At 38.4% G+C, this 24,803-nt stretch overlaps 1 protein-coding gene across 3 annotated transcripts in view; it reads left to right on the top strand.

The window, feature by feature from the left end:
• Nucleotides 1–23,087, top strand: part of LOC134533664 (CCR4-NOT transcription complex subunit 1) — a 238,302-nt gene extending 215,215 nt beyond the window's left edge. For all 3 annotated transcript variants that reach the window (XM_063371211.1, XM_063371210.1, XM_063371209.1), the window contains exons 36-41: nt 5,589–5,927; nt 14,330–14,485; nt 16,141–16,390; nt 16,885–17,017; nt 20,534–20,668; nt 21,739–23,087. In XM_063371211.1, coding sequence (XP_063227281.1) covers nt 5,589–5,927; nt 14,330–14,485; nt 16,141–16,390; nt 16,885–17,017; nt 20,534–20,668; nt 21,739–21,817 — 1,092 coding nt within the window. In that variant the 3' untranslated portion in view covers nt 21,818–23,087. The remainder of the gene's footprint in view (nt 1–5,588; nt 5,928–14,329; nt 14,486–16,140; nt 16,391–16,884; nt 17,018–20,533; nt 20,669–21,738) is intronic.
• The last annotated feature ends 1,716 nt before the right edge of the window (nt 23,088–24,803 follow it).

The raw sequence follows: 24,803 nt of genomic DNA, 5'->3' as shown, positions 1-24,803 counted from the left end.
TAGACTTTTTAATGTATTATTTTTCTTTCAAGTTACAGTCAAACTTCGATTCTACGTACACTCACGGTTCTCCAAAATTTGTCCGTACGACCGAGTTGTACGTACGAACCAGTGAGGCCAAATTACGTCCATTTGTGCCACGGGAAATGAATTGCATGTACATGTGCCTTTGGCAAACAAGTATTTTTTTACATGTACGTATGTTTATTATGCTGGAATTAACGCATAACATATTTGCTCAAATAAAAAAATTATAGTGGGTTCTTTATAAATGTAGATAAGATTAGCTTGTAGGCCTAAAAACATCATGAAAAACGTAATGTTTATAGGCTGCAATGAGCATTTTAAATCGCTAAATATATATATATTTTATAGAAAAGTTTATTTTATTTCGTATTTTTCCATAAGCGTAATAGCTTTTTTCTTGCTTCCGCTCATGATGTACGAAATGCGTGTCCAAAAAGTAGCGAAGGTCTTCAAAAACTGAAGCAAAATAAATCCAAGTAATGAAACAAAAAATCTAAATCCAGGTGAAATAGTTGCCAAGTCAAGAAAAAGAAATCCAAAGTAATCCAACCAAAATTCAAATCGTAGTCAGTTAAGATTAGCAATAAGTCCGAGTAATTATAGCACGAGACAATCTAAAATGCACGAGGGAAAAACGTAAACTCACGAATGTATGAATGTAACGGGAATATTACGTGGCTTGTAAAATCAGATACTGTATTTATTTCATAACTTAGCCGAAATACTTGTAAGTATGAGATATAATCTTCACAAAATAAAATGAGCGGTGTCTTGTAACTGTTTTATACGTATTTTATAATTTAAGAAGTATTACACAGTTGATGCATATTTTTTATTTTAACTAACCATTTATTTCTGGGGATTGTAAATAATTAATCATTGGTATCAAGACATCAAGATGAACGTAAACTTGAACATGTCACGGCAGCGAGAAAACTGCTGCGTATACCAATAAACTGGTATTAGAACTGGACAAAACTGGAACACGGGCGGTGGAGCTTTTATTTTTTTCCGTTAAGCTCGCGTCTATTGGCTGGCTGCTGATGGAAAGTCACGAGTCTGGGCGGAGCGTAGAGTGAGTTATACTGCACATGCGCAGCTCAGGGAAAAAAGAGAGCCAGACGGCGGCTACGCCACGCCGTAACAACAGCTGACCGAGTACAATGACCTTATCCGCATACGGCGCGCTATTGACGGTAAATTTCCATCAATTTGCGGCTTTTTAAAATTTTTTTCATGTGATTCAATGTGTATGTAGCCCATATTTGATATAAACTCTGCAGGTTACGACTGTATTTTAATAAATTTTAACGTATTTCTTACACTTTTCATATTTTTTAACTTTTTTTTAATTTTTTGCCTCATTTTTCACGGTTTCTGAAATCTGTACGTACGACCGAGGTGTACGTACGAACTGAGGGCCGTACGAGCGAGGTTTGACTGTATGTTACTGAATGTATTGGAAAATAAAAAGCTTTCACATAAATAACCTTTAAAAAAAACCTAATCCTAAATCTTATCCTGAATTTTAGGATCAAATATAGCCCTTCTTTCTACTCATTTTACGCAACTCATAAGTTGGTACATTATAAAAAATAATGGTCGTGGTTCGCAAAAAACTTCACAAAATTAAGCCTAAAGTGCAACCTTATCTGAATAAAAAAAAACAGTTTGGTTAACCCTTATTGTCCACAAATCAAAGCTAAAATGTCATGAAATTGGAGTAAAAGAAAGCACAGTAAGTTGTCAACAAACAGTTGACGTCTTTGTTGCTTGTTGTGGTGTTGCCTCCTCTTCTCACCGAGCCCTCTTGACAGAGAGCCAGCAGGGGTGGAGGAGGAGGTCGAACTGCTGGTCTGGCCCCACGTTGGGCGCCAAACTTGTAGTGGCTCTCCTCTCGCACCGATGTCTCTCTTGGGTGAGAGCCAGGTATCGGGTGGAGAAGGTCCAAGCTGCTGGTCTGGCGGCAGGTTTCACACTCGGCTGGTATGCAGGCGAAACTTATGCTTGGGTAATCTTCTTGGTGGGGCCGCGCATGGGTTTCGGATGAGTCCGTCTCCGGGCTGGGATGGTGTTGAGGATGGCGGTTGGAAGATCCCCGGATGACCTGGACTGCTTCATTCCGGGATGTTGTGGAGAGCCGGCGAGGGGTGACAGGGGAGCCGGGAAGCGCCGATAGAGTCGCAGGATGCTTCTTATGCGCCTCTGGCTGGACTCCTGGTCTCTCGAAGGAGTTTCGAGGGGGCTGGTGGTCGGTTTAGGAACATGGGTCCTCGGAGGGCTGGGTATGGGTGAGAGTGGAGGCGGAATGGAGTGATAGGGGCGTAGGAGTTGATGGAGCTGACCCTGGTTGAGCTCTTCCCCTTCCTGCCTCTTGATGGTGGTTGGCCGGATACTGGGAAGGGCGGTCTCCAACAGCTCGCAGAATCCCCTCGGCAGAGGGAAGCCGTGGCGCAGGTCTGGGCGGTTTTCCTGGTGTCCAATGAGCTCCTCCAGGGTTGGTGGCGGCCCGGGAATCCGCACCAGGGGTGGGAATAACCCCGACGGAGGCTTCACTGAGGCGACCTGAAGCTTCCTCTGCTGGGCGGCCTGCTGGCGTAGCTGAATAGCTAGTGGGGTGAGGGATGGAGCTAGGCTATACATTGAAGAATACTGTCGGTATTTTCACGGAACCTTTATTGTCCTGAATGTCCAGACATACACTGATTCGAAATACGGTACACCCTATCGTCCAGAAAGGGGAGGGGGAAGGGAGACAAATTCCCTAGGCCGAGATAGGTCCTCGGCTGGCCTAACCGCGAAGGAGGGGTGCGAGCAGCAGAAAACGGATAGCCAGTAGTTCTGCTGCTCCCCCTATGATCGTCCTATTATCAGTGGGCGGAATCCAGCCTCACTGGCCGTCGGGCCGATCAACTGACTCTCAGGTGGATGACCTCGCCTTTATATAGGGAGAAATGCGCGGGAACGAAGAAAAAGAAGGGAGGGGCGAACTAACTCCTCTTTGGAAGGGATGAGATGCGCGCGCATGAATCTCGCTGAAATTTCCCTGCCCTGGTGGTGGAAGTATAAACTAGATATTAATAATTAAAAAGAAAAGATAAACGTGGCATAAATAATTATATGTTCCTACATTAATATTCAATCCTATGTATTAAAAAGTATTTAAACTTTCTTTCACAACTTAATTAGTTAAATTTATACTTTTATAAAATATAAATACAGTTGGTAGATCGCCGTTCACAAGATGGCGTCACAATGTACATGTTTAGCTGTGGCAAGAGAAAAATATACATTTGTTTACACAACTCGTCCATATTTACTATTATATTCTGAAGTGCATTAATATGTGTGTTTATAACAACGTAAAAAATAAAGGGCGAAGATGGTTCGTTGCTTTAATGAATTATTCTATTGTTCGTTGCTTTGTTTATAACCTACGATGTCGCACAGATTAGTCGCCGCATATTACGTGAGTAGGCCTATTGCCGAAACATTTTTCCCTGAATTGCTTCTGAACTTCTTAAAACTCGTTTTGGGTTTAATTATCACGTAAAGTAACGTGATATTTAATATAGGAAGGGCGGGCACGCGTCACAGTCAAAACCATTAGAGATCCCAAATCACCTAAATCCAAGTAGTAGTAACAGACGCAAACAGAGGGAGCAGCACATAGATAGGGAGCGCGTCCAAGAGCAAGTTCCCGGATGCCGGGCGACGAGAAGACAGGCCTGGCACCACAGAACCGTTACTTAGGTAGAAGAGAGAAGGGGCTTGTAAACAGTCACCCGTTTACAGGTTGATTTCAGTATCTCATATTTATTGTAAATTAATTATTATATTTAAATATGAATTTGTATTATATGTTGTACCAGCAATCACACTAACAGGGATAGCTAAGGCCAACCAGTATGTTTAGTCTTTGGAAATTGCAGCAGTTTAATAATTTTTTGTCTTCATTTATTATTCTTTGGACGCCTATTCCTTTTTCTGCAAACTTTACATGAGTTAAACACAGGTTTAATTACAGTACATTGGATTTTACTACAACTGCTTAGTAATTCTTCCTCCTAGTTGCGAGCTTGCTGGTTGCTACAACAATCCTGGGAAGTTAAGGTTGAAAAGGAAGAAATAGAAAGGATTCTAAGACGCCATGTTCGAGAGAAGACGTTTCCCTTGCGATGTGTCGCCAAAAACCTGGTGCCCGCAAAGGAAACAAGAAGATCGTGTCCGCTACGATAGTTAGACACTACAGTGTTAACAGAGTATTCAGATAGGAGAATTCTGAGTTCATCTATCTCAGAATACAGGGTATACGCCTTAACAGGACATAAGAGGCGTTTCGCGAGTGCTTCCAGCATCGCGACTTCCACATCTGATTCCTGTCATCTGGTGGTGAGAACTTTCCTTGTACCACGTTTTTCAGGACCATTTTGGTGTCCCCGATCCAGTCACTGAGTCGTAGCCTACGGCAGTCGTAGTGGATTAGAACTCTATTGCAGCCTCCCTTTCTACAAGTTCCTGCGACCATCCACCGATCTACCCAGAAGTCCTGAATGGCCAAAGAACCTGCCCTACCACAAATTGATCTAGTACCGGTAGTTGCAAACCTGGTACAACGTTAGGATAATCTGAACCTAATCTTTCTAGTCAAACTTATTCAGATCATGAGTTTTCAGTTCAAGTGTTGTACATCTCTATGTGTTGAAATTTTAATATCTATAAAGCACATCAATAATTTGATATTGTTTTAATTATTAAATGTTATTAGTTTTGGTATTAATCATACACGAGTACAGCCAACCACCATACTTTGACAGCCAGTTAACATACACTACACCGTAATATCATCTGTAATTACTCAAATATAAGTAACTGTGACGTGTTAGCTGTGTCAAAGGCAGTTGTAATAGTCGTAGACAAGCACAATACGCGCCACAGAAGAATTTTCACACCAAGTGTGGGGACGTTCGCATCATAGGCTCAACCAGTGGAAGGGGGTGTTTACTGTACCAAGTGCAGTTCAATGCTCGCCATGAGAAATTTCAAATTTTTTAATACAAATTTTTCTCGGTTCCTTGCAAAAGGGCCATATTAAAGAGGTGGTCTTAGCATATGAGGTTTTACTATATGACTGTTTTGATTACATTTTCTTTTCCCCATTATCACAGGTGAACAAAATCCCAGTAATTATTAATTAAAAGGTATCAATTTATATCATCTTGAGCACCAAACACAAGAATTTTTAACTCATTTCTAACTAGTGCTGATAAATCACAGGGTGTCTGCCAGTCCCCAAAGGTGCGCAGCGCTCCCTAGCTTAAAAAAAAGAACCAAGATGGCCACGCCATGTGACACAACCACCTGAGCCGCCATGTGGTCGGGCTGCCACTCCCGTCTCTGGAGCCGCAAGCACTACCTGTTGCTTTGTTTACGTTTAGATCACTAGACAGTACATCCTACAGTTAGGCAGAGGCATTTGAATAGTACTATAAAGTGTGAAACTGTTATTTAATCAGCATGTAGAATGGTGTTATTCCAGGTGGGATGCGGTGTGTTTGCAGGTGCTAACGGCGTTCACACACACGCTGCACATCCTGCGGCCGGCCAAGGCGTCGGGGTTCGCCTACGCGTGGCTGGAGGTGGTGGCCCACCGGGTGTTCGTGGGGCGCATGCTGGCCCTCACGCCGCAGCAGAAGGGCTGGGGCCTGTACTCGCAGCTGCTGGTGGACCTGTTCCGCTTCCTGGCGCCCTTCCTGCGCAACGCGGAGCTGGCCAAGCCTGTCACGCTGCTGTACAAGGGCACGCTGCGAGTGCTGCTGGTGCTGCTGCACGACTTCCCCGAGTTCCTGTGCGACTACCACTACACCTTCTGTGACGTCGTGCCGCCCAACTGCATTCAGGTACCTGCCCTTCCCTGTCTCTGTGGTTACGAGAGCTGACAACGTGTACTCTACGCGATTCCTCGAACTTAAGGCAAATTCCGTCCCAGCTTTTATTTTTTGACATCAAAATGTACAGTGATGACGATAGAGCTGATACATACGGACCTTTCTACAGGTGTCTACTATCAATAAAAAATAAAATTGCTGAGGCAACGACCGTACAGGGCCTCCAATGTGTGGTTTTCATGGTTACTTAAAGGTAATTCATAATTTTGAATAATTACTTAAGTCCATAATAATAATTTAAAACTTTAATGTGAGGCTTTTTTAAACAACAAAGATTTGTGGCAATGGAATCCACGCAAATGGCCCAATTGTGTAAGAGCAGAACCTAGGTGCAGTAAAACCTTTTTGTTGCGAAGCCATTTTTTTGCGACCTCTCTATTACAACCCAATTTCGAGGAACCGTGAAAAAATTGCTGAAAATCCAAAGAGAATCGGTCAAAAAATAAGTTTCTTGTGGTGAGTAGCGTGTTACTGCGTTTCTCTTGGCGAGTGCTGTACTGTCGTAGCCAGCGCATATCTAAAAATTAGGGATGGGACGAATCCACATTTTGGTCGAATCCGAATCCTTGTTCGAATCCTCAGTGTTTGTCATCGAATCTCGAATCCCAGTCCCACACTAAACTTCACATGTGATTAAAAAAAATCATGTGTACTTATAAAATTGTAAAGTAAGTGCATAGTGTATACACCTGATATAAAATAGAGACAAATAACCTCAAAAACCACAAACGTAAGTTTGCATCTGTCTAATTCTCTGTTAAATTAATCCTTCCTATGTTTTCAATAAAATACGTTTGTATAACAGACAAAAGAAGTTACGTTTTTTCTGCAATGTTATATTATTGAAGGTTGGAAATGATCGAGTAGTTATGCTAATTGACAAAATGCAGCGTAGTTTATCTTATGTTTGTGCTATTTCCGTTACCTTTATAATACAGTTTAGGTATACAATTTTCTAGAGCTGGGCGAACCTCAGTTCTCTGGTTTCGAACCGAACTGAATCGAACCTCATACAGAAATAATTGTTTTGAATTAAAATGAACCGACCACCAACATTTCAGTCTTTAACTGAATGGTGAGAAAGAAAGGTTCTCCAGCCATATGTAAAATTAAAACATTATATAGCTTAGCTTTATTAAAACATTGCAAAACATTTTATAAGTAAAGTTTATGCAATAAATAATGAAGGAAAGAAAACAGTTTAGAGAAAATCATTTTGCATTTAATTTCTTTATAGGTATGTATATATATACTTTTAATTCATGAAGAAGTTCCATCTAAATTTCAAAAAGACTATCTTCCTTTTTCAGTGTACACTAACCTTCATTAAAAAAATATATAAGATTATAAAGATGACGAACATTCAGCATAAGGCCACATAACATATTTTTGTGGTAGACATAACCTAACATTTTTAAAAAGTAAAACCTTTTAATAGGACATTAAAAAAAAAAGTTGAATGTGAATTAAGTTACCAATCTACATTACAAAACCCGCTGACTGCAGTTGCTGTTTTCTTGGAAGAATGCTGCTCGTCAGAAGAAACTTTAGACATTTTTTGGGGTGGTTCTGGGTCATCTGGGTCGTCATTATCTTTTCTCCATTTGGAAAACTTAAACGACGTAAGCCTGCTCATCGCAAATCACCTCAAGAACAATATTATTGTAAACGTTACGTTAGTCAGTGTGGTTATCAAAATTTGCATTAGAAAAAAGAAAACACAAGAAATAATGATGGCTGCCGCAACTACGCTAGTCAACTTAGTACCGTACTGTAAAATTTACTGGACCAGTACTTTTAATACACAAGATTAAATTAATATTTTCAGTACCTGACTTATAACCAAAAAGGCCAAAGAAAATAATTACATTCCAGTAGGTAATTTAAAATACGTAATTTACATAATCATTTCCTACCGCATTTGTCTTGTGTTAACTTGATCACGTTAGTTTTGCCGAAATACGAGAGTTCTCGTACATGCGCTTTAGTTTTACGTATGGGGTACGCAATCTTTGGTGATTTTACAACACTTCTCGTACACGCACTATAGTTAAAGGTATAATATACAATACCTTTGGCATTTGTACGATAGTTTAAATTACGTAGTACGAGAAATGCATACAAAATTCTAAACAAAAAACAAAGCGCGCCTATATGAAACAATGCTATGAGAGTTATGCGACGATTAATAATTTTTTTTATTATTATTTTGTCTGCGCATGAAACTGTTGAGGCGACTATTATGCGATAAAAGTCGGAATATTACAAGTAATGGAATTTTGTTGTGCTGTTTTGTGAATGGTCTCAAATGGGGGTTAGAAAATTATAAAAACGTAATTTTTTTTTAAACGAACGTTCGGTTTTTCGAATATATTTTAAGAGGTTTCGAACCGAACGTAAGGATTCGGTTCGGTTCGGTTCGAAATTTTCAAACTTCGCCCAGCACTACAATTTTCAATTACTACCTAAATCTCTTAAAAACCCACCTCGAATCCCACCTCGAATCCTACGAATCCTCGAATCCATAGGATTCGGTATATTCGACGAATCCAAGATTCGAAAATCCCATCCCTACAAAAAATAGATACCACTTCCTGTCGACCGCTGTCAACACTTGACAACCCCCATTCCACGTCCCTTTGCCGGCAGGGTGCAGATAAAGGTTTTTGTGGCAACGTGTTTACGTTTAGCTTTTTGCGAGTGTCTAGTGTGGTACGCAGTTAAGGCAAAGCTACCTGCTGGATTTCTCTTGATTTTGATTATTATCGGTTGACAATACACAGAGACCGACTGGATGCACGCCCGCCTCGACTTGTTTTAACTGCCGCAGCGATGTTTATTTTGACAGCTCAAGCAATTAGCTTTTCCCGTTTGTTGATAGAAAAAGGTCGTTTCACCCAGCATAAAAATAAAAGGCTACGCCACTTATTCCCCACGCAGGAAACACACTGGCTGCCGTCTGGTTCCCTCGCATTTATCTTTCTTCTAACATTCCACGTATCGCCTCTCGCGCGAGCAATAACGAAGCGACCACGCAGTGGGCCGTTTTATGCTTTGTTTGGTGACAGCACCTTGATTTTATTCTGTATATTCCTTTTCATAGAACCCTTGCTATTAAAATACATTTATACATATTTAAGTTTGAAAGCTTGTAAATTCCTTGCCAGAGATGACTGAACTCGAACTTGGTGTGAAAAGTGACATATTTTGACTTTTTTTTTTGCGCATGTTTGGCGGGGAGGGAGGGGTCCGAAAATATTTACAACGATCTTACCCCTCCCTCACCGCTTTAGTACCCCATTCATAATAGCCCAATTTTACGGGAGAAGGGAGGGTGAAATGAGCTTTTTCTCACTGAAGGATTTTCAAAGGGGAGTGAAGTTGGGGTGTTATAAGGGAGGACACTAGATGGTTTGTGTGTCTGGGAGGGATGAGATAGCCTTGAAGAATGTTACCGAGGGGAGGGAGGGGTGAGCTTATGCGTCAAGAAGTCGCTGCCGCCAGCCAGCCAGGCGAGCTTAGTGTGCGCCCACTCGCGTTGCTGAACCTACAGCTGCCATACTTGTAAAGGAAATGTCCCATTATTTTTTTGTTGTTCTTACATGAACATTATGGAAATATTAAAGCCGACACAAAAATACGCTGTTTGTTAAAATTAACGGATTTTAATGATTTTTCATTTAATTTTTTTTTTTCTTTCTTTCTGATTTTCACATTTTGGTCAAATTGTCCGATTTTTGACTGTTCCCGAGAATGTATTCGTAAACTCACTGCTTCGTTAAATCCGGGGTTCGTGACATCGGGGTTATAATGTTTTTAACTACGGAAAGCAGAAAACGTACATGTAAACTAACCAGTAAATATAAACTGTCTTTTGACATATTTTCTTTAGAGGTGGCCTGTAGGGCGATGGACTTGTCATGAAGGTTGAAGTGTGTTTAAAGCAAAGACGTCTAGCATTGTGAGTGACAGCATCCTGCCATTGTACGGCTGGTTTCTTAGCGAGTAGCGGTTTAGTTTGGGGGGGGGGGGGGGGGAACTGAACTGGAAATTTCGGAAAACATCTATTACGACCCCCCCTCTATTACGACCCTATTCCTGGGAACCGTGAGGGGTAGTTTCAAAGAGGTTTGACTGTATATTATTGGAGTTATTTTTTTATGTATCAATGGACGACTAGAGGTACCCGCCCTCTGACGTCACGGCGTCACGTGATACACTTGGAGAGGGGATGAACTGTGGGAAACAAAACAGTTGCTATCTATTGTTGTATATGGCTGCAACCTAGAAAGGCGCATCAAGTGATGGTTATTCGTTAAATTGTTTAATAACGGTGCAGTATTGTTCTGTTCCTCATTGTAGGAGCTCAAGTTTAACGCCTGGAATAGCATTCCACTGCTTTCGAAAAAATCCAGAACGTTTAAAATTTTGGGAAATAAAAGTTCGCAGGGACGATCGAAAATGTCCAGTTTCAGCGCACATGCGTTTCTGTTCAAAACATTTCGTCGCTGCAGATTATAGAAAAGTAGAATGCGGCGGTAATTTTTAAAGAAGACTGCCTTGCCTAGCGTTTTTACTTTCACGTCTCCAAGGAAATTGAAACCCCCACGCAGAAAGCTTCATTATATTTATAATGTAAGTAGGCCGTAAACATGATTACTCTCGAATTCCCGAGAACTATTCAATAATGAAAGATATTACCTATTTAAATACATATTTTTGTACGGGAAATTAAGGGAAGTTAAGCACTATAAATCACGATTTTGTACGGGTAGCATAAACCTAACGGCATACTGCTTATTAGTTAATTTAAATAGTTATGTACTAAGTCATAAAAAATGTTAAGAAGTTTACAAATTATTTACATGTTTATTTTTTTTTTTTCAAACATAACTTACAATCCGTAATCAGCACAAAAACACCCTAAATTATTACGATTTACATATCACACCTACATGGCCTAGGTTTTAACTCAGTAATGAAAGGTTATGTAATTTTTTTAATGAGTTTTTGTGAACTCATTAAAGAATTCGTTATTATACCACGGAGTTAACATGACTTGAACAAAAAAAACTTAATGGAGAGTCAAGTTCATATCACATTTTAATATGGGGCCGGGAGTTGTCAAGCCACTATTAAACCGTTTTTGGGCGTCATTCTATATACTTTAGAAACACAATATATAATTATATCCACATTAGAATAGGCTATATGCAAACAGATTTTCTGGGTTATGCAATGAAGATTAATCTTGTGATAAATACTTTTTAGTTTCAAATCACGAGCTGTCAATCAACACGAAAACTGCAACTTTTCTATACAAACCGTAAATAATAATTACATACCCTGCTTTACACGCACAGTATGCGTGAGTAACTTCAAAACCATTAGGTTTCTCCTCCACGAAAATAGATAAACTGGGCATTTTCATCTTTTCTTTGACGTAGATAGCAGTATGCTTTCACAAACACATCTTTCCCACATGTCGCAGTCCACTCATCTTTGTAGTATGAAGAAGCAAATAAACTATACCCGTCTTTAGAAAGCCTCTTACTACCCAAATCCCCGACAAACCTAAAACCAGAGCTAATATCAAAGGAATTCAAATTATATAAAGATTTTGTTCACGAAAACTCTCTCAACGTAGCTTCTTCCATGATCAACTGCTGTTTGTTTACCAACTGTTTCCCACAGTTGACAGTGGCGCTTCCGCTGGCGGTTACTTGAACTACTTAGCTCCGCCCCATTTCAAGTCGTCCATTGATCTGTACACTGCCCGCAGAATAAGATGATGCCTGAGTGACCGTTACGGTAGCCTTGCCTGGGAGGGGCGGGTAGGGGTGTATAGGGGAGGGAGGCCCAGCGCGCATGCGCAGAGAACGTATTCCGAGACTTTCACTTCGCATACCACCCTGAATGAAAACATTGACCAGTCCGCTACGTGCTATCGTGACGTGTTTCATGTTTATAGCTAAAGAGAGAATAGTAAACTGAAACGTATTAAACGTAAGCTATCAACAAGTTCGCAGTAGTGGTTCTTTGTTGTAATGTATAAAATACTAGTAATTGTTTGTAAAGTGTTCTCTCGCAACGTTTTTTACCCCACGTGCTGAATATAAAAATGCCGCCTACGTTATCTAAAATTAAACAGAAAAAACTTCATTCGCAGGCGCGAGAGGTAGTGTTTAATGTGTTAAATTTTATGGAAAATGAAGCTCGGAATGGTGTGATGTCGTTATCTATTCCTCTTGAACGTGTGCAACTGCGCACTGCGCAAGCAATGGGAGTTTCTCATGCTACTGTACAACGTATAAAGAAAGAAGGTCAACACATTAACGAAGATGGTGAAGGATTGTTCGAGACGCCTAACAAGAAAAGAAAAAAAGTCTTCAAAATACGAACTGGATGGGTTTGACGAAGGAGTAGTTCGTAGGATAATTTATAACTTTTATATCACAGAAAAATGTGCGCCAACAGTGCCAAAGCTTAGGGAGAAGTTGAAGATGGAGATAGGGTTTCAAGGTTGCGATAGCACCCTTCGTAAAATTCTGAAAAGGTTAGGCTTCCAGTGGCGTAAAACGAAATCTCACCGCCTTGTTCTTATCGAAAAGCATGATATCAGGCAGAAAAGAATTAATTATATACAGAGCATTATGCGTTTCAGAAATGAAAACAGGAATATAATCTATGTAGATGAATCGTATGTGTTATCCTCGCATGTACAACAAAAAAGCTGGGCAGATGAAACATTAAACGGTGTCCTTCGGCCAGTAGCGAAAGGGCAACGCCTTATTATGATACATGCTGGCGGTAAAGATGGATTCGTGCCAAATGCCCTCGTTATGTGGAAATCGCATCAAGCTACTGGTGACTACCACAACCAAATGAACCAGGCCAATTATGAGAAGTGGATTAGGGAAAAACTCGTACCAAACATGCCAACAAACAGCGTCGTGGTATTGGATAATGCACCCTATCACAATTTCCGCGTAAACAAACCGCCAACATCTTCGTCAACAAAAGATGATATGAAAAAATGGCTGCGAGAAAACAAAATTTCATTTACTGAAGACATGCTGAAGCCAACATTGTACGAACTTATTAAGATAAATAAGCCACGGCACATAGTGTATTCCGTCGACCAGATTCTTGAAAGTTTCGGTCACACACTGCTCCGACTTCCACCCTACCATCCCGACTTGAATCCCATTGAAGGTATATGGGGTAAAGTTAAGGGTATTGTTGCATCAAAAAATGTGTCCTTCAAAATAGATGATGTGAAAAGACTTTGCGAAGAACAATTTGAGAGCATGGGAAAAGAAGATTGGGTTCCATTTTGTAATCATGTTGAAAAATTAGAGAAGGAGTATTACAGCCGGGATGTTCGTTTTGACATTGAAATCGACAAAATAATAATTACACTTGGCGGTGTAGACAGTAGCAGTGAAGATTCGAACTCTACTGAAGATGAAATGGAAGGAATTGGAATTCTTGAGAAGAGCGAGTAAATTGGTGACTTTATTATTATTAATCAATAATAGACTGTAAGTTAATATTTTTTGGTTGTGTACACTACTCTTTTTTTTTTCAATCGAAGAACTTGGAATTTCTCAGTTTTTTTTTAAAGTGATTTTATTAACCTATAATATAGACTCAATGTTTTTGGTTTGTGTATACTACGCCAGCTTGCTTCCCTTCCCCCTACAAGCTTTCTGAACGTTCGTGACGTCACCCAAGCATCAAGTTATCCTGCGGGCAGTGTAGTATTTCTCTTTTTTAAGAAGTTTACCCTGTTAATAAGTTTTATCATTCAGTCCATTGAAAACACCTTAACAGGGTTGTACTGTGTGTTTAACCTGGGAGTGAAATCTCTGTTTTCTTCGATGACTAGTGTAGAGGGACAGAGGAAGATATGAATTTTACTTTCCTGACTTGTTCACTGGCCGAAGCAGTTGATGGTGATGATGGAATGTAAATGGCAGGATTTTCATTTTTCAGGCAGTGAAGTTTAGGGACCGTATAATATTTATTCAATATTAAATAAATTCATTACTTAAGAAAATAGGAGTAAAATACATATAGATGTACTAAGGATAAAAAATGTTATAACTATTTTTAAGTTAGCCAGAATATTTTGTGGTAGTCGTGAATTCAAAATGAAACCAATTGTTTTGGGATTCAACTTTAATTTTGTTTCAATTCCCAAAATTTTTGTGTATTACCAATAAATTGTTCAGTGAGTTACAAGTTGCAAAGTTTGGGCATTCCAATACTAACCAATTGAAATAATTTCAGTTTTGTCTTCTTCTTTATGTTGTGGAATATTGGAGTAAAAATGTTCACTATGTTTCCAGATGCGCAACTTGATTCTGTCGGCATTCCCGCGGAACATGAGGCTGCCGGACCCGTTCACGCCCAATCTGAAGGTGGACATGCTCCCCGAGATAACTCACGCTCCGAGAGTGATTGCCAACTTCTCCACCAGCATCCAGCCACTCAGCTTCAAGAAGGTTCGTATTTTTAACAGCAACCCGCTAGAAGCGCAGTTTGGTTGCGAAGTCAGTATGAAAGTAATTAAAAGTATTCTACAGCAGATACCGTACAGAAATAGCTTAGTTCTACAAAGAAACATCACAAGAGAATGTATGAGTATAATTGATTAATATTAATAGTACGTATTTAAATAATACAACATTGGCAAAAGTAAAATTAATATTAGAAAGTATGTAAACTAAAAACACAATTTAACATACTTTTTTTTTTTTTCATTGTTTAAAAAAATTATTTAGATTTAGAGGTTCCATTAACATTACTTTTTGTTTATATAATTGAGTGACTTTGTATATTAATGTATGATAATGTTATAAATAAAAGTGTTATCAACAAAACTTGTCAAAATATAAAACCATAAAAATGTTTAGCTGAACTTTTTATTTTCACACTTATTACTGTTTTATTAACTAAAGAATATTACAGAAGAATATTAAATATTTCAGTTGCAGTTTTTTTTGTTTGTTTGTTTGTTTGTTAAACTAACTTTAATCAAATGTAGTAGTATTGTTTTATGTACAAATTTTAGCACTATAGCATCTCATTTTTCAAAAACACAACAATCACTCTTCAGAAGTTTCCTATTAAAAATATATCTTTCCTAATAAGCTTAAGTAATTTTCACCTGACCTTAAGCATATGTCTGCCTTCACGAGATGTTTTACTTGTTGGTAAGCTGAAATTTAAGTATTTTTTATGTATAATTTGAATGTTTCACTATGTATGTTTGTTTCGCAATAAAACCTACCCTCTTTTATCGCATAATCGTCACACCCCTATTTTAGGGCGTCAAAATTTGTATAAAAAAAACTCTCGCGTAAACGTCGCATGATGTTTTTGGTCCCGCTATTAGAATCCGAGCGCTTTGTATGGGTATTTTTTCCGTATAGAACGATGTATTTTAAAATATAAATCTAATATTTATTCAGACATTACCTCTTACTTATTTAATTAACGGAAATACGAAGTTGTCTGATGTTTAAATTTTCTTTTAAAGACTTTTTCAACGTTATAACCTACGTTTGTTCGTCTCCGTCGCCGCGGTGTGCCGCTTACAAAATTGTAGCCAGCACTCGTTGCAATTATTATTGTTTGGCTATATTTCTTTTTGTATAGAGCGCACACACATAGCCAAATATTAATATATCGCCGATGCTTGCAGTGCTCGCTCTCTGTTTGGTTATGTTGCTTCCCGTATAGAGCACGCGCACGTAGCCAAATATCGATATCTCACCGAGTGCATGCAGTGCGTGCTCTCCGTCGAGTGCCGAGTTAACTACATCTGATGGCCCGCACTCTTTCGTGGTGTGTATACGGCAATAGTTACGCGTTCGTTCGGCTTGCATTTTGGATCACAAATTTTATTTTTCTGTTTAAAGTTGAAAGGTTTTGGTTGCATGACCTCTTAATTGAAATTGTTTGGCGTGCTCTGTTATACTTCACTTTTTAAATAAATGTACTTTCCATGAACGGGTTTTGTTTTTATAAATAACTTTATCCAACAAAAAAAAAATTTCCCCGCATAATCGTCGCACCCCTACTTCTAGAATGAAGTGTGCTGCGATGACGCGAGATGTGTGAGGTGTGTGAGGTGCGGGGGTCGTGTGGCCGACAGGACCTGGACTCGTACCTGAAGGCGCGGGCGCCCGTCACCTTCCTGTCGGAGCTGCGCAGCAGTCTGCAGGTGTCCAGCGAGCCGGGCCTGCGCTACAACATCCAGCTGATGAACGCCCTGGTGCTGTACGTGGGCACCCAGGCCATCAGCTTCATCCGCAACAAGGGCCTCACGCCCACCATGACCACCATCGCGCACTCCTCGCACATGGACATCTTCCAGAACCTGGCCGTCGACCTGGACACCGAGGGTGGGTCCTCCACCGACAGTTACAGTTTTACTTATTGTTTCAAGCACCCTCTTTGTATCATAAACATGTCATTTAAGATTTGACAAATTTGTATTTTTACCTCCCGTGACATTTTTGTAATTTGTAAGCTTCTAGGAAACAAAGATTAGTCAGTATGGTATGTAAACCTGTCTGGCGATTTCCTATGCCTGTAAAATTCTAGCATAATAAAATAGTTGCTAGCATGGAGCCGTGAGAAGGGGTGGTGATTGTTGAACAGAGAAATTGCATTGTGCCACACTTTTGCAGGTAGATTTCCCTTGGTCGGCCTAAATGATATCATAAGTAGTGTGATTATATGGGAATCATGTTAGTTTATTGTATAGTTGTATGGTGCTGGAGACAAGGTGCTAATCAGATAAGCAAGAGTTGACTGTACTAGTTATCTCTGTGAAATATATGAAACGATTGTAACAGAGAACAGTGGCGGGGAGTGCGGAGACTGAATGTTGCAGGTCGCTACCTGTTCCTGAATGCGATAGCCAACCAGCTGAGGTACCCCAACAGTCACACGCACTACTTCAGCTGCACGCTGCTCTACCTGTTTGCTGAGGCCAACACGGAAGCCATTCAGGAGCAGATCACCCGGTGAGTGTGTCGATCTAATACCAGAGAACACATTCAAGTGTTTGTTGTTGTTTAATCATTCTACAATTTCTAAATTCATTTTCAAAACTTAACATTTGCTTGTTTAGTTAATTTTTTTTTTGCTATTGTTTCTCTATTATGATAATACTACCACTATGCCAGATTTAAAATCATTTACAATATGCATTCTGACTGGAGAAAATAAATTTAATGGATATAAAACTGCAGTTGTCTAATTTTTGACGGGAATGTTAAATGCAAGCTTGTACACCTAGCCTGATGGCAAGTATGCTTATTTAACTGTGACAGGCACTACTGTTTAATAAGTTATATAATTACTTTTAAAAATTATAATTGTAAATGCCCGCCACCAGTCAAAGCCAAATGTGGTCACTGCAAGTAAGTGGACGGTACCGAGAGCAGGTGGGCACATCCGCAATTGGCCAACACACGTAAATAAAGCGTACCACATACTTTCAGTGGCCAGGACAGACATAAACAAACACACACAAAATAACAGGGCATATAACATTTAAGATAATAATAAACAAATAGCTACCAGAAAACAATCAAGAAGTACACTAAATGTTAGTTGTTGCACACTTACACACTCAGACAGCAGATGGAACCAGGTACTCCAGTCCCTACGGTTTGGCTGGCAAAGAGGCTGCCCACTCCTTCTCCCGGCTTCCCCCGCCCTCCCCAGCCACAGCAAGTTGTAGATTATTGAAATAATAATTTATTTTCTCTTAATCATGTCCAGTAAGTAGACTCCTGATTATCCAACAGTCGTGGACAATATCATCCACATCCGTGATACTTCATATGTTCTATGACATCGCAGTTGAAGCCGCGGCCTTAAAATTAGCCTCATTGCGAATAGGTGGAGGCGCATCAAAACACCCCCATTTCACCCCACACGGGTGGTGAAAATGAAGCGGGAAAATTACAGGGAGCACTCAACAGTTTTAGAGAAGAAGGCTGCCTAAAGAACACATTACTGTTTGGCTGGACAGGGGGTGTGAATTTCACACAACTGAATCAAATCATACATTGCTCATTTTCAGATAAAAGGTGTGTAAATGCTGGTCATCCATTCTACAAACATATGTGTGTACTTTAGGATGCTGAAAATATAATGCAAAATCTTGCAGACATTTTTTCATAGTATAGTGGTACACACAAACTGTAATAGTTGTTTCCTAAACAGCACAAAATAACCTTTCTGTGCTACAATATCTTGCAATATATGCAAGGGATGGCCAGTGCTTTTAGTCAGAGGGCCATCTCTAGGTTGCTAAAGTTGATGTTGGCTTCTAATTAAGCCTGAAGTTCCTGCTGGCGGCTTCTTGCAATAATTCTGTACACGCAACACAAGGAACACAGCGCGAGCAGACAGGCAACCCATAACAATGAATCAGTACTGAGTACAGGTCAATTGTCACATTCGTTTTAGTCGCACAAGTGGACAAACAAGTTTTACGTAACGAATGATGACTACTAGCATGCTTTCAAAGCAGTACAGAGTATTTATCAATACACATACAATTCAGTGAACTATATGAAAAATGCTGACTATAAATATGTGTTCAATTTAATATAAATTGTCAAATAACAAAACGGTTAAGTAAGATAGCAAATCAAGTCCGTCTAACAAGTGAAGTGCAGTAAGGCAACGAACGTGGGTATTATAGAACATTCAGGTAGAATACACTAGTTCATGAACATGATGCTTCCATGAACCCTTAAGTGGTCGCGACATGTGTTTATGGCCTGAGGGACATGATTTTGACCGGACAGAATGAAGGGTAATTCTGATACAGAACTCTCGGCCCAGGACCCGCTGAGAGGCGAGTAGGGCTCAAGGGACAGGCACAAGAGGTAAACATGTCATAGCAAAGAGGGAGTGGTCTACCTTAGAGTCTGCAGAAGCAATTCCACAAGAAGCAGTGACAAAGCACAAGCTTTTCAGAAATGTTTTTCAAGAAGCCACTTATGGTGGCACTGAGTACAGTATTAGGTTGGGTTACTCAGACTTTCACCGACAAACTTCAACTGCCAGTTAATCATGAAAAAATTCACTGCAAAGACGTGTACGACAAGAACTCCTCAAGGCTGGCGTATGCTTTTGAAGTTGGAGTTGAACAACTGGTTTATTGCGGGTAATAGGGACACGGAGTCTGGATAATGTTTGATTGGACAAAGTTTTATAACCAACAAAATACTTGTCATTTTTACATAAAATGATTTTGTTTTCATACGTTCATACCCCACTGTTGATACTAGTATTTATTGAAAATGGTTGGTTTTAGGCCAATAAACAAAGAAAAATTTTTTGTTAGTTTCAGCATACACATTTATAATCCACCATTAATAACTCCATTATTTATTTAAAAACACAAATGACAAACAAACACAAATATAGATTAATCTAAAAGATTTAAGCAGTAAAAACCTTTGCCAATACAACATACATAGTGATTTATTACAAAAAAGAGATAACAATAACTACTAATGTATGAATAAAAAAATATATATAAATAAAGTAAAATTTAAAACTAATAACAGTACAAAGTTATTAGAAGAAAAAAACTATTTTATTTTAGATTAAATGTACGGTAAGATGACATTGCATCACAAATATGTTATGAGAAATAAGGCAGTTACCAACTAATAATTCAATGAAATTATTTTATGACAGCAATGAGTTTTGTTGTCGAAGTATTGTTCATCCAAACATTATTCAGATGCTGAGTGTCCCATCTTAAGTACTTTCCTCTTATTTTCATTTAACCATCCTTGGAACTTGGAACAATCTTTACACCTTAAGTCGTACACATGTATTCAACTTATTTTTCATGATGAACCTACAGCCAAATTTTTTCGGTCAGATTCCTACTTCCCCACATTAAAATATTTCTACACTATTTTTTTTTGCGTGATAACATTTTATAAATTGATGAATGCCGGCTGCACGCACGAAAAAGCATGACTCATTGTCATGTTCCACCTGAGCCGAGCGTGCAAGAACCGGCCAACCACCGTGCGAGAAAATCTTCTATAATATCAAACAGGTTAAGGCGGGCTTTTTAAAAGCAGCAATTTAAAACACTTGATTTATTGGTCCAATTTCGTCATTCCAAATTAACAATTTATTGACATTGATTTGATTTAAGTTTACGTATTTCTATAACTAATTGTTCGTGATTATATTTAAACAAATTATTTAAATTAAATTTGCAAACACTGTAAATAATATTTGAAAATTAAAAAGTATGCAATTTTTCATCAATGTTTTCTTATGATGGTATCACGTAAAATTATCGTCCGTAAACCGACTTTACAGACCACCCCCTGTTTGCCTTGTAAACTGTGTAAACTGTGTAAGGTGGTGTGCTGTGGAGGGGCGACGGCGGGGTGGCAGTGGGGCGACAGTGGGTGGCAGTGGGGCGACAGTGGGTGGCAGTGGGGTGGCAGTGGGGCGACGGCGGGGTGGCAGAAGGCTGGTGTGTGCAGGGTGCTGCTGGAGCGACTGATCGTGAACCGGCCGCACCCCTGGGGCCTGCTCATCACCTTCATAGAGCTCATCAAGAACCCCACCTACAAGTTCTGGAACCACGAGTTTGTGCACTGCGCCCCCGAGATCGAGAAGTGAGTCCCGCTGCTCTCTTGCCAGTCCTTGGAGAAATTTGCTGGAAAGTTAAATTATAAGATACATATGTATTTTTTTAAAACAATTTACGTCATGAGACTATAAATAAGATGAGTTGATTCCATTTAAAACATTTCTTGAAATCATTGTAGAAATAATATGATTTCGCTTATTAAAAAAAAAACCTATGCATAAAAAGTTACATTTCAAAGTTAATGAAAGTATAATGTTGCACATTAATTTAAAATTAGATCTTTAATTAGCAATTTAATGTTTTAGAGTATTTATAATGCAACTTAAATGATTTAATCTGTTGCAGTACTATAAGTGTCTTTGTGGCAGTACTGTTTACAAACCAGTATTTTCAAAAGATACAATTTTTGAAGTGTTAACATTTACAACCAGATTGACAGCACACCCTATATTTAACACACAACGAATTATTATTTGTTTCATGCTGTCTTAAGAATAGCTAGCAGAAATTATTAATTCACATAAAAAATCAAGAACCTAATTCCAAAAACATTACCCGAAAAAAATTATTTTAGTTTTCATAAAAACTAAAATAATTTTTTTTTGTGTAGTTACGTTCATGGGATTAGGTTCTTGATTTTTTTCTTTTTCTTTGAATCACCTTGAATATATTTACAAAATATATTTTTTTCATAAAAATTGGTCCAGTAGATCCTGAGAAAATATATCTTCACCAAAAATACTAGTGGTATTATTTTATCTTTGTTCCTCGTGCAGCTACAAGGTTGAAATTTGGGGTGAGTTTGTAACCCATCAGATGCAACTTTCGGCCAAAATTTGGAACAAATGCGCATGGGGGCCACTCACCCCTACCTGACTGGCTATGGGTTTGTGCAAAAGATGGAAAAAAAAATAGAATATTGTGTTTGTACTTCAAAGAATTAGAAATTGCATTGTTTCTTTAGTTAATCGGGATCGCAAATTTTTCAAGGTCTGTACCAATGCCATGTTTCTCATCACCAATTCTATACATCTCAGTCTCACGGCTTCATGTTGCCAGTGTGGCTGGTTGCAGTCGACTGCCGTGTGTCCGCAGGTTGTTCGAGTCGGTGGCTCGATCGTGCATGGTGCAGAAGCAACTGCTCACCAACCCTGAGAGCGAACTGGGAGAGTAGCGACGCTGGTCAGTGAAGTCATCGGGAAGTAATTACTACCATTATTTATTATGAAATGTGTGCGCGACAGTGGTGAATAATTTGGACATGAATTTGGATTTTTCAGTGATTATGTATAAAATTATTATAGTTAATCTGTTGTGAATTTAACTATAAAAAGGGCAAAACCAAAATGCACTCAGGAGAACTTGTAGATAATTAGTTGTGTGATGTTTTATACGTGTTGGAAAAGTCTTAAGTCTTAAGTGTAGTGCTTAGTATCACATGTCTGTGTGAGACACTGCTGACTTGCGAATTTTGTGTCAGCATTCTGAAGTGTCGCGCTGTTAACTCCAGCTAGGAAGAAGTATGGTTTCTAGTAAATGATTTAAAATTGATTTTAAAAGTGCAGCTTGTATATTTTTAAACATGATATTGTAAAAAAAACAAGTATGTTATGAACTTGGTTCTTATGTACAAAAGATCCAGCTTGTAAAATATTTCTAGTTTTTATGGTTGTTTGTATAGGTGTGTTCAATAAATATTTGTAACGATGCGAGTAAGATTGTTCATGTTTTTATTTATGATAATGTACTAATTAGGGATGGGACGAAACCACATTTTGGTCGAATCCGAATCCTTGTTCGAATCCTCAGTGTTTGTCATCGAATCTCGAATCCCAGTCCCACACTAAACTTCACCACATGTTATTAAAAAAAATCACACATTTATTTTAAAAAATTAAATAGGACTATGTATTAAAAAAAATCACATGTGTATTTATAAAATTGTAAAATAAGTGCATAGTGTATACACCTGATATAAAATAGAGACAAATAACCTCAAAAACCACACACATAAGTTTGCATCTGTCTAATTCTCTGTTAAATTAATCCTTCCTATGTTTTCAATAAAATACATTTGTATGACAGACACCATTAAAAAAATTACATTTATTCTGCAATGTTATATTATTGAAGGTTGGAAATGATCGAGTAGTTATGCTAATTGACAAAATGCAGCGTAGTTTATCTTATGTTTGTGCTATTTCCGTTACCTTTATAATATTATTTAGGTATACAATTTTCTAGAGCTGGACGAACCTCAGTTCTCTAGTTTCGAACTGAATCGAACCATAGCAAAAAAATTTCGAACCGAGACGAACCAAACCTCATACAGAAATAATTGTTTTGAATTAAAATGAACCGACCACCAGCATTTTGGTCTTTAACTGAATGGTGAGAAAGAAAGGTTCTCCAGCCATATGTAAAATTAAAACATTATATAGCTTAGCTTTATTAAAACATCGCAAAACATTTTATAAGTAAAGTTTATGCAATGAATAATGAAGGAAAGGAAACAGTTTAGAGAAAATCATTTTTCATTTAATTTCTTTACATATATATACTTTTAATTCATGAAGAAGTTCCATCTAAATTTCAAAAAGACTATCTTCCTTTTTCAGTGTACACTAACATTCATTAAAAAAAATATAAGATTATAAAGATGACGAACATTCAGCATAAGGCCACAACATATTTTTGTGGTAGACATAACCTAACATTTTTAAAAAGTAAAACTTTTTAATAGGACATTAAAAAAAAGTCGAATGTGAATTAAGTTACCTATCCACGTGACAAAACCCGCTGACTGCAGTTGCTGTTTTCTTGGAAGAATGCTGCTCGTCAGAAGAAACTTTAGACATTTTTTGGGGTGGTTCTGGGTCATCTGGGTCGTCATTATCTTTTCTCCATTTAGAAAACTTAAACGACGTAAGTCCTGCTAGTCGCAAATCACCTCAAGAACAATAATATTGTAAACGTAAAGTAAGTCAGTGTGGTTATAAAAATTTGCGTCGGAAAAAAGAAAACACGAGAAATAATGATGGCTGCCGCAACTACGCTAGTCAACTTAGTACCGTACTGTAAAATTTACTGGACCAGTACTTTTAATAAACAAGATTAAATTAATATTTTCAGTACCTAACTGTTATAACCAAAAAGTCCAAAGAAAATAAATACATTTCAGTAATTTAAAATACGTAATTTACGTAATCATTTCCTACCGCATTTGTCTTGTGTTAACTTGATCACGTTAGTTTTGCCCAAATACGAGAGTTCTCGTACATGCGCTTTAGTTTAACGTATGGGGTACGCAATCTTTGGTGATTTTACAACACTTCTCGTACACGCACTATAGTTAAAGGTATAATATACAATACCTTTGGCATTTGTACGATAGTTTATATTACGTAGTACGAGAAATGCATACAAAATTCTCTAAAGTAAACAAAAAACAAAGCGCGCCTATATGAAAAAATGCTATGCGAGTTATGCGACGATTAATAACTTTTTTTTATTATTTTGTCTGCGCTTGAAACTGTTGAGGCGACGATTATGCGATAAAAGTCGGAATATTACAAGTAATGGAATTTTGTTGTGCTGTTTTGTGAATGGTCTCAAATGGGGGTTAGAAAATTATAAAAACGTAATTTTTTTTTAAACGAACGTTCGGTTTTTCGAATATATTTTAAGAGGTTTCGAACCGAACGTAAGGATTCGGTTCGGTTCGGTTTGAAATTTTCAAACTTCGCCGAACACTACAATTATCAATTACTACCTAAAACTCTTAAAAACTCACCTCGAATCCCACCTCGAATCCCACCTCGGATCCTACGAATCCTTGAATCCATAGGATTCGGTATATTCGACGAATCCAAGATTCGAAAATCCCATCCCTAATACTAATCATTGTAGTTTACAAGTGTTTATTAAAGTGTGCAAGCCACCATCAACGCAAATCTCTGAATGTAATACATCCAGGCTGTCTTGCAACCACCTTAATGTAGTGATGAGAGAGTACCATATTTCCATTTTCTACTTGCTAACACTACTATCTATATCTGAACCATTTAATTTATTTGTTTGAAAACATTAAAACTTAAAAAAATTATGTGCATGAAACCAAATGCATTTAAAAAGCACTTAAAATATACTGTGTTTTTGGG

The sequence above is a fragment of the Bacillus rossius genome, chromosome 7 (assembly GCF_032445375.1).
Source record: "Bacillus rossius redtenbacheri isolate Brsri chromosome 7, Brsri_v3, whole genome shotgun sequence".
Classification (NCBI taxonomy): domain Eukaryota; kingdom Metazoa; phylum Arthropoda; class Insecta; order Phasmatodea; family Bacillidae; genus Bacillus; species Bacillus rossius.
The sequence above is the reverse complement of the archived record's forward strand: the minus strand, read 5'-3'. Positions and strand labels throughout refer to the sequence as shown.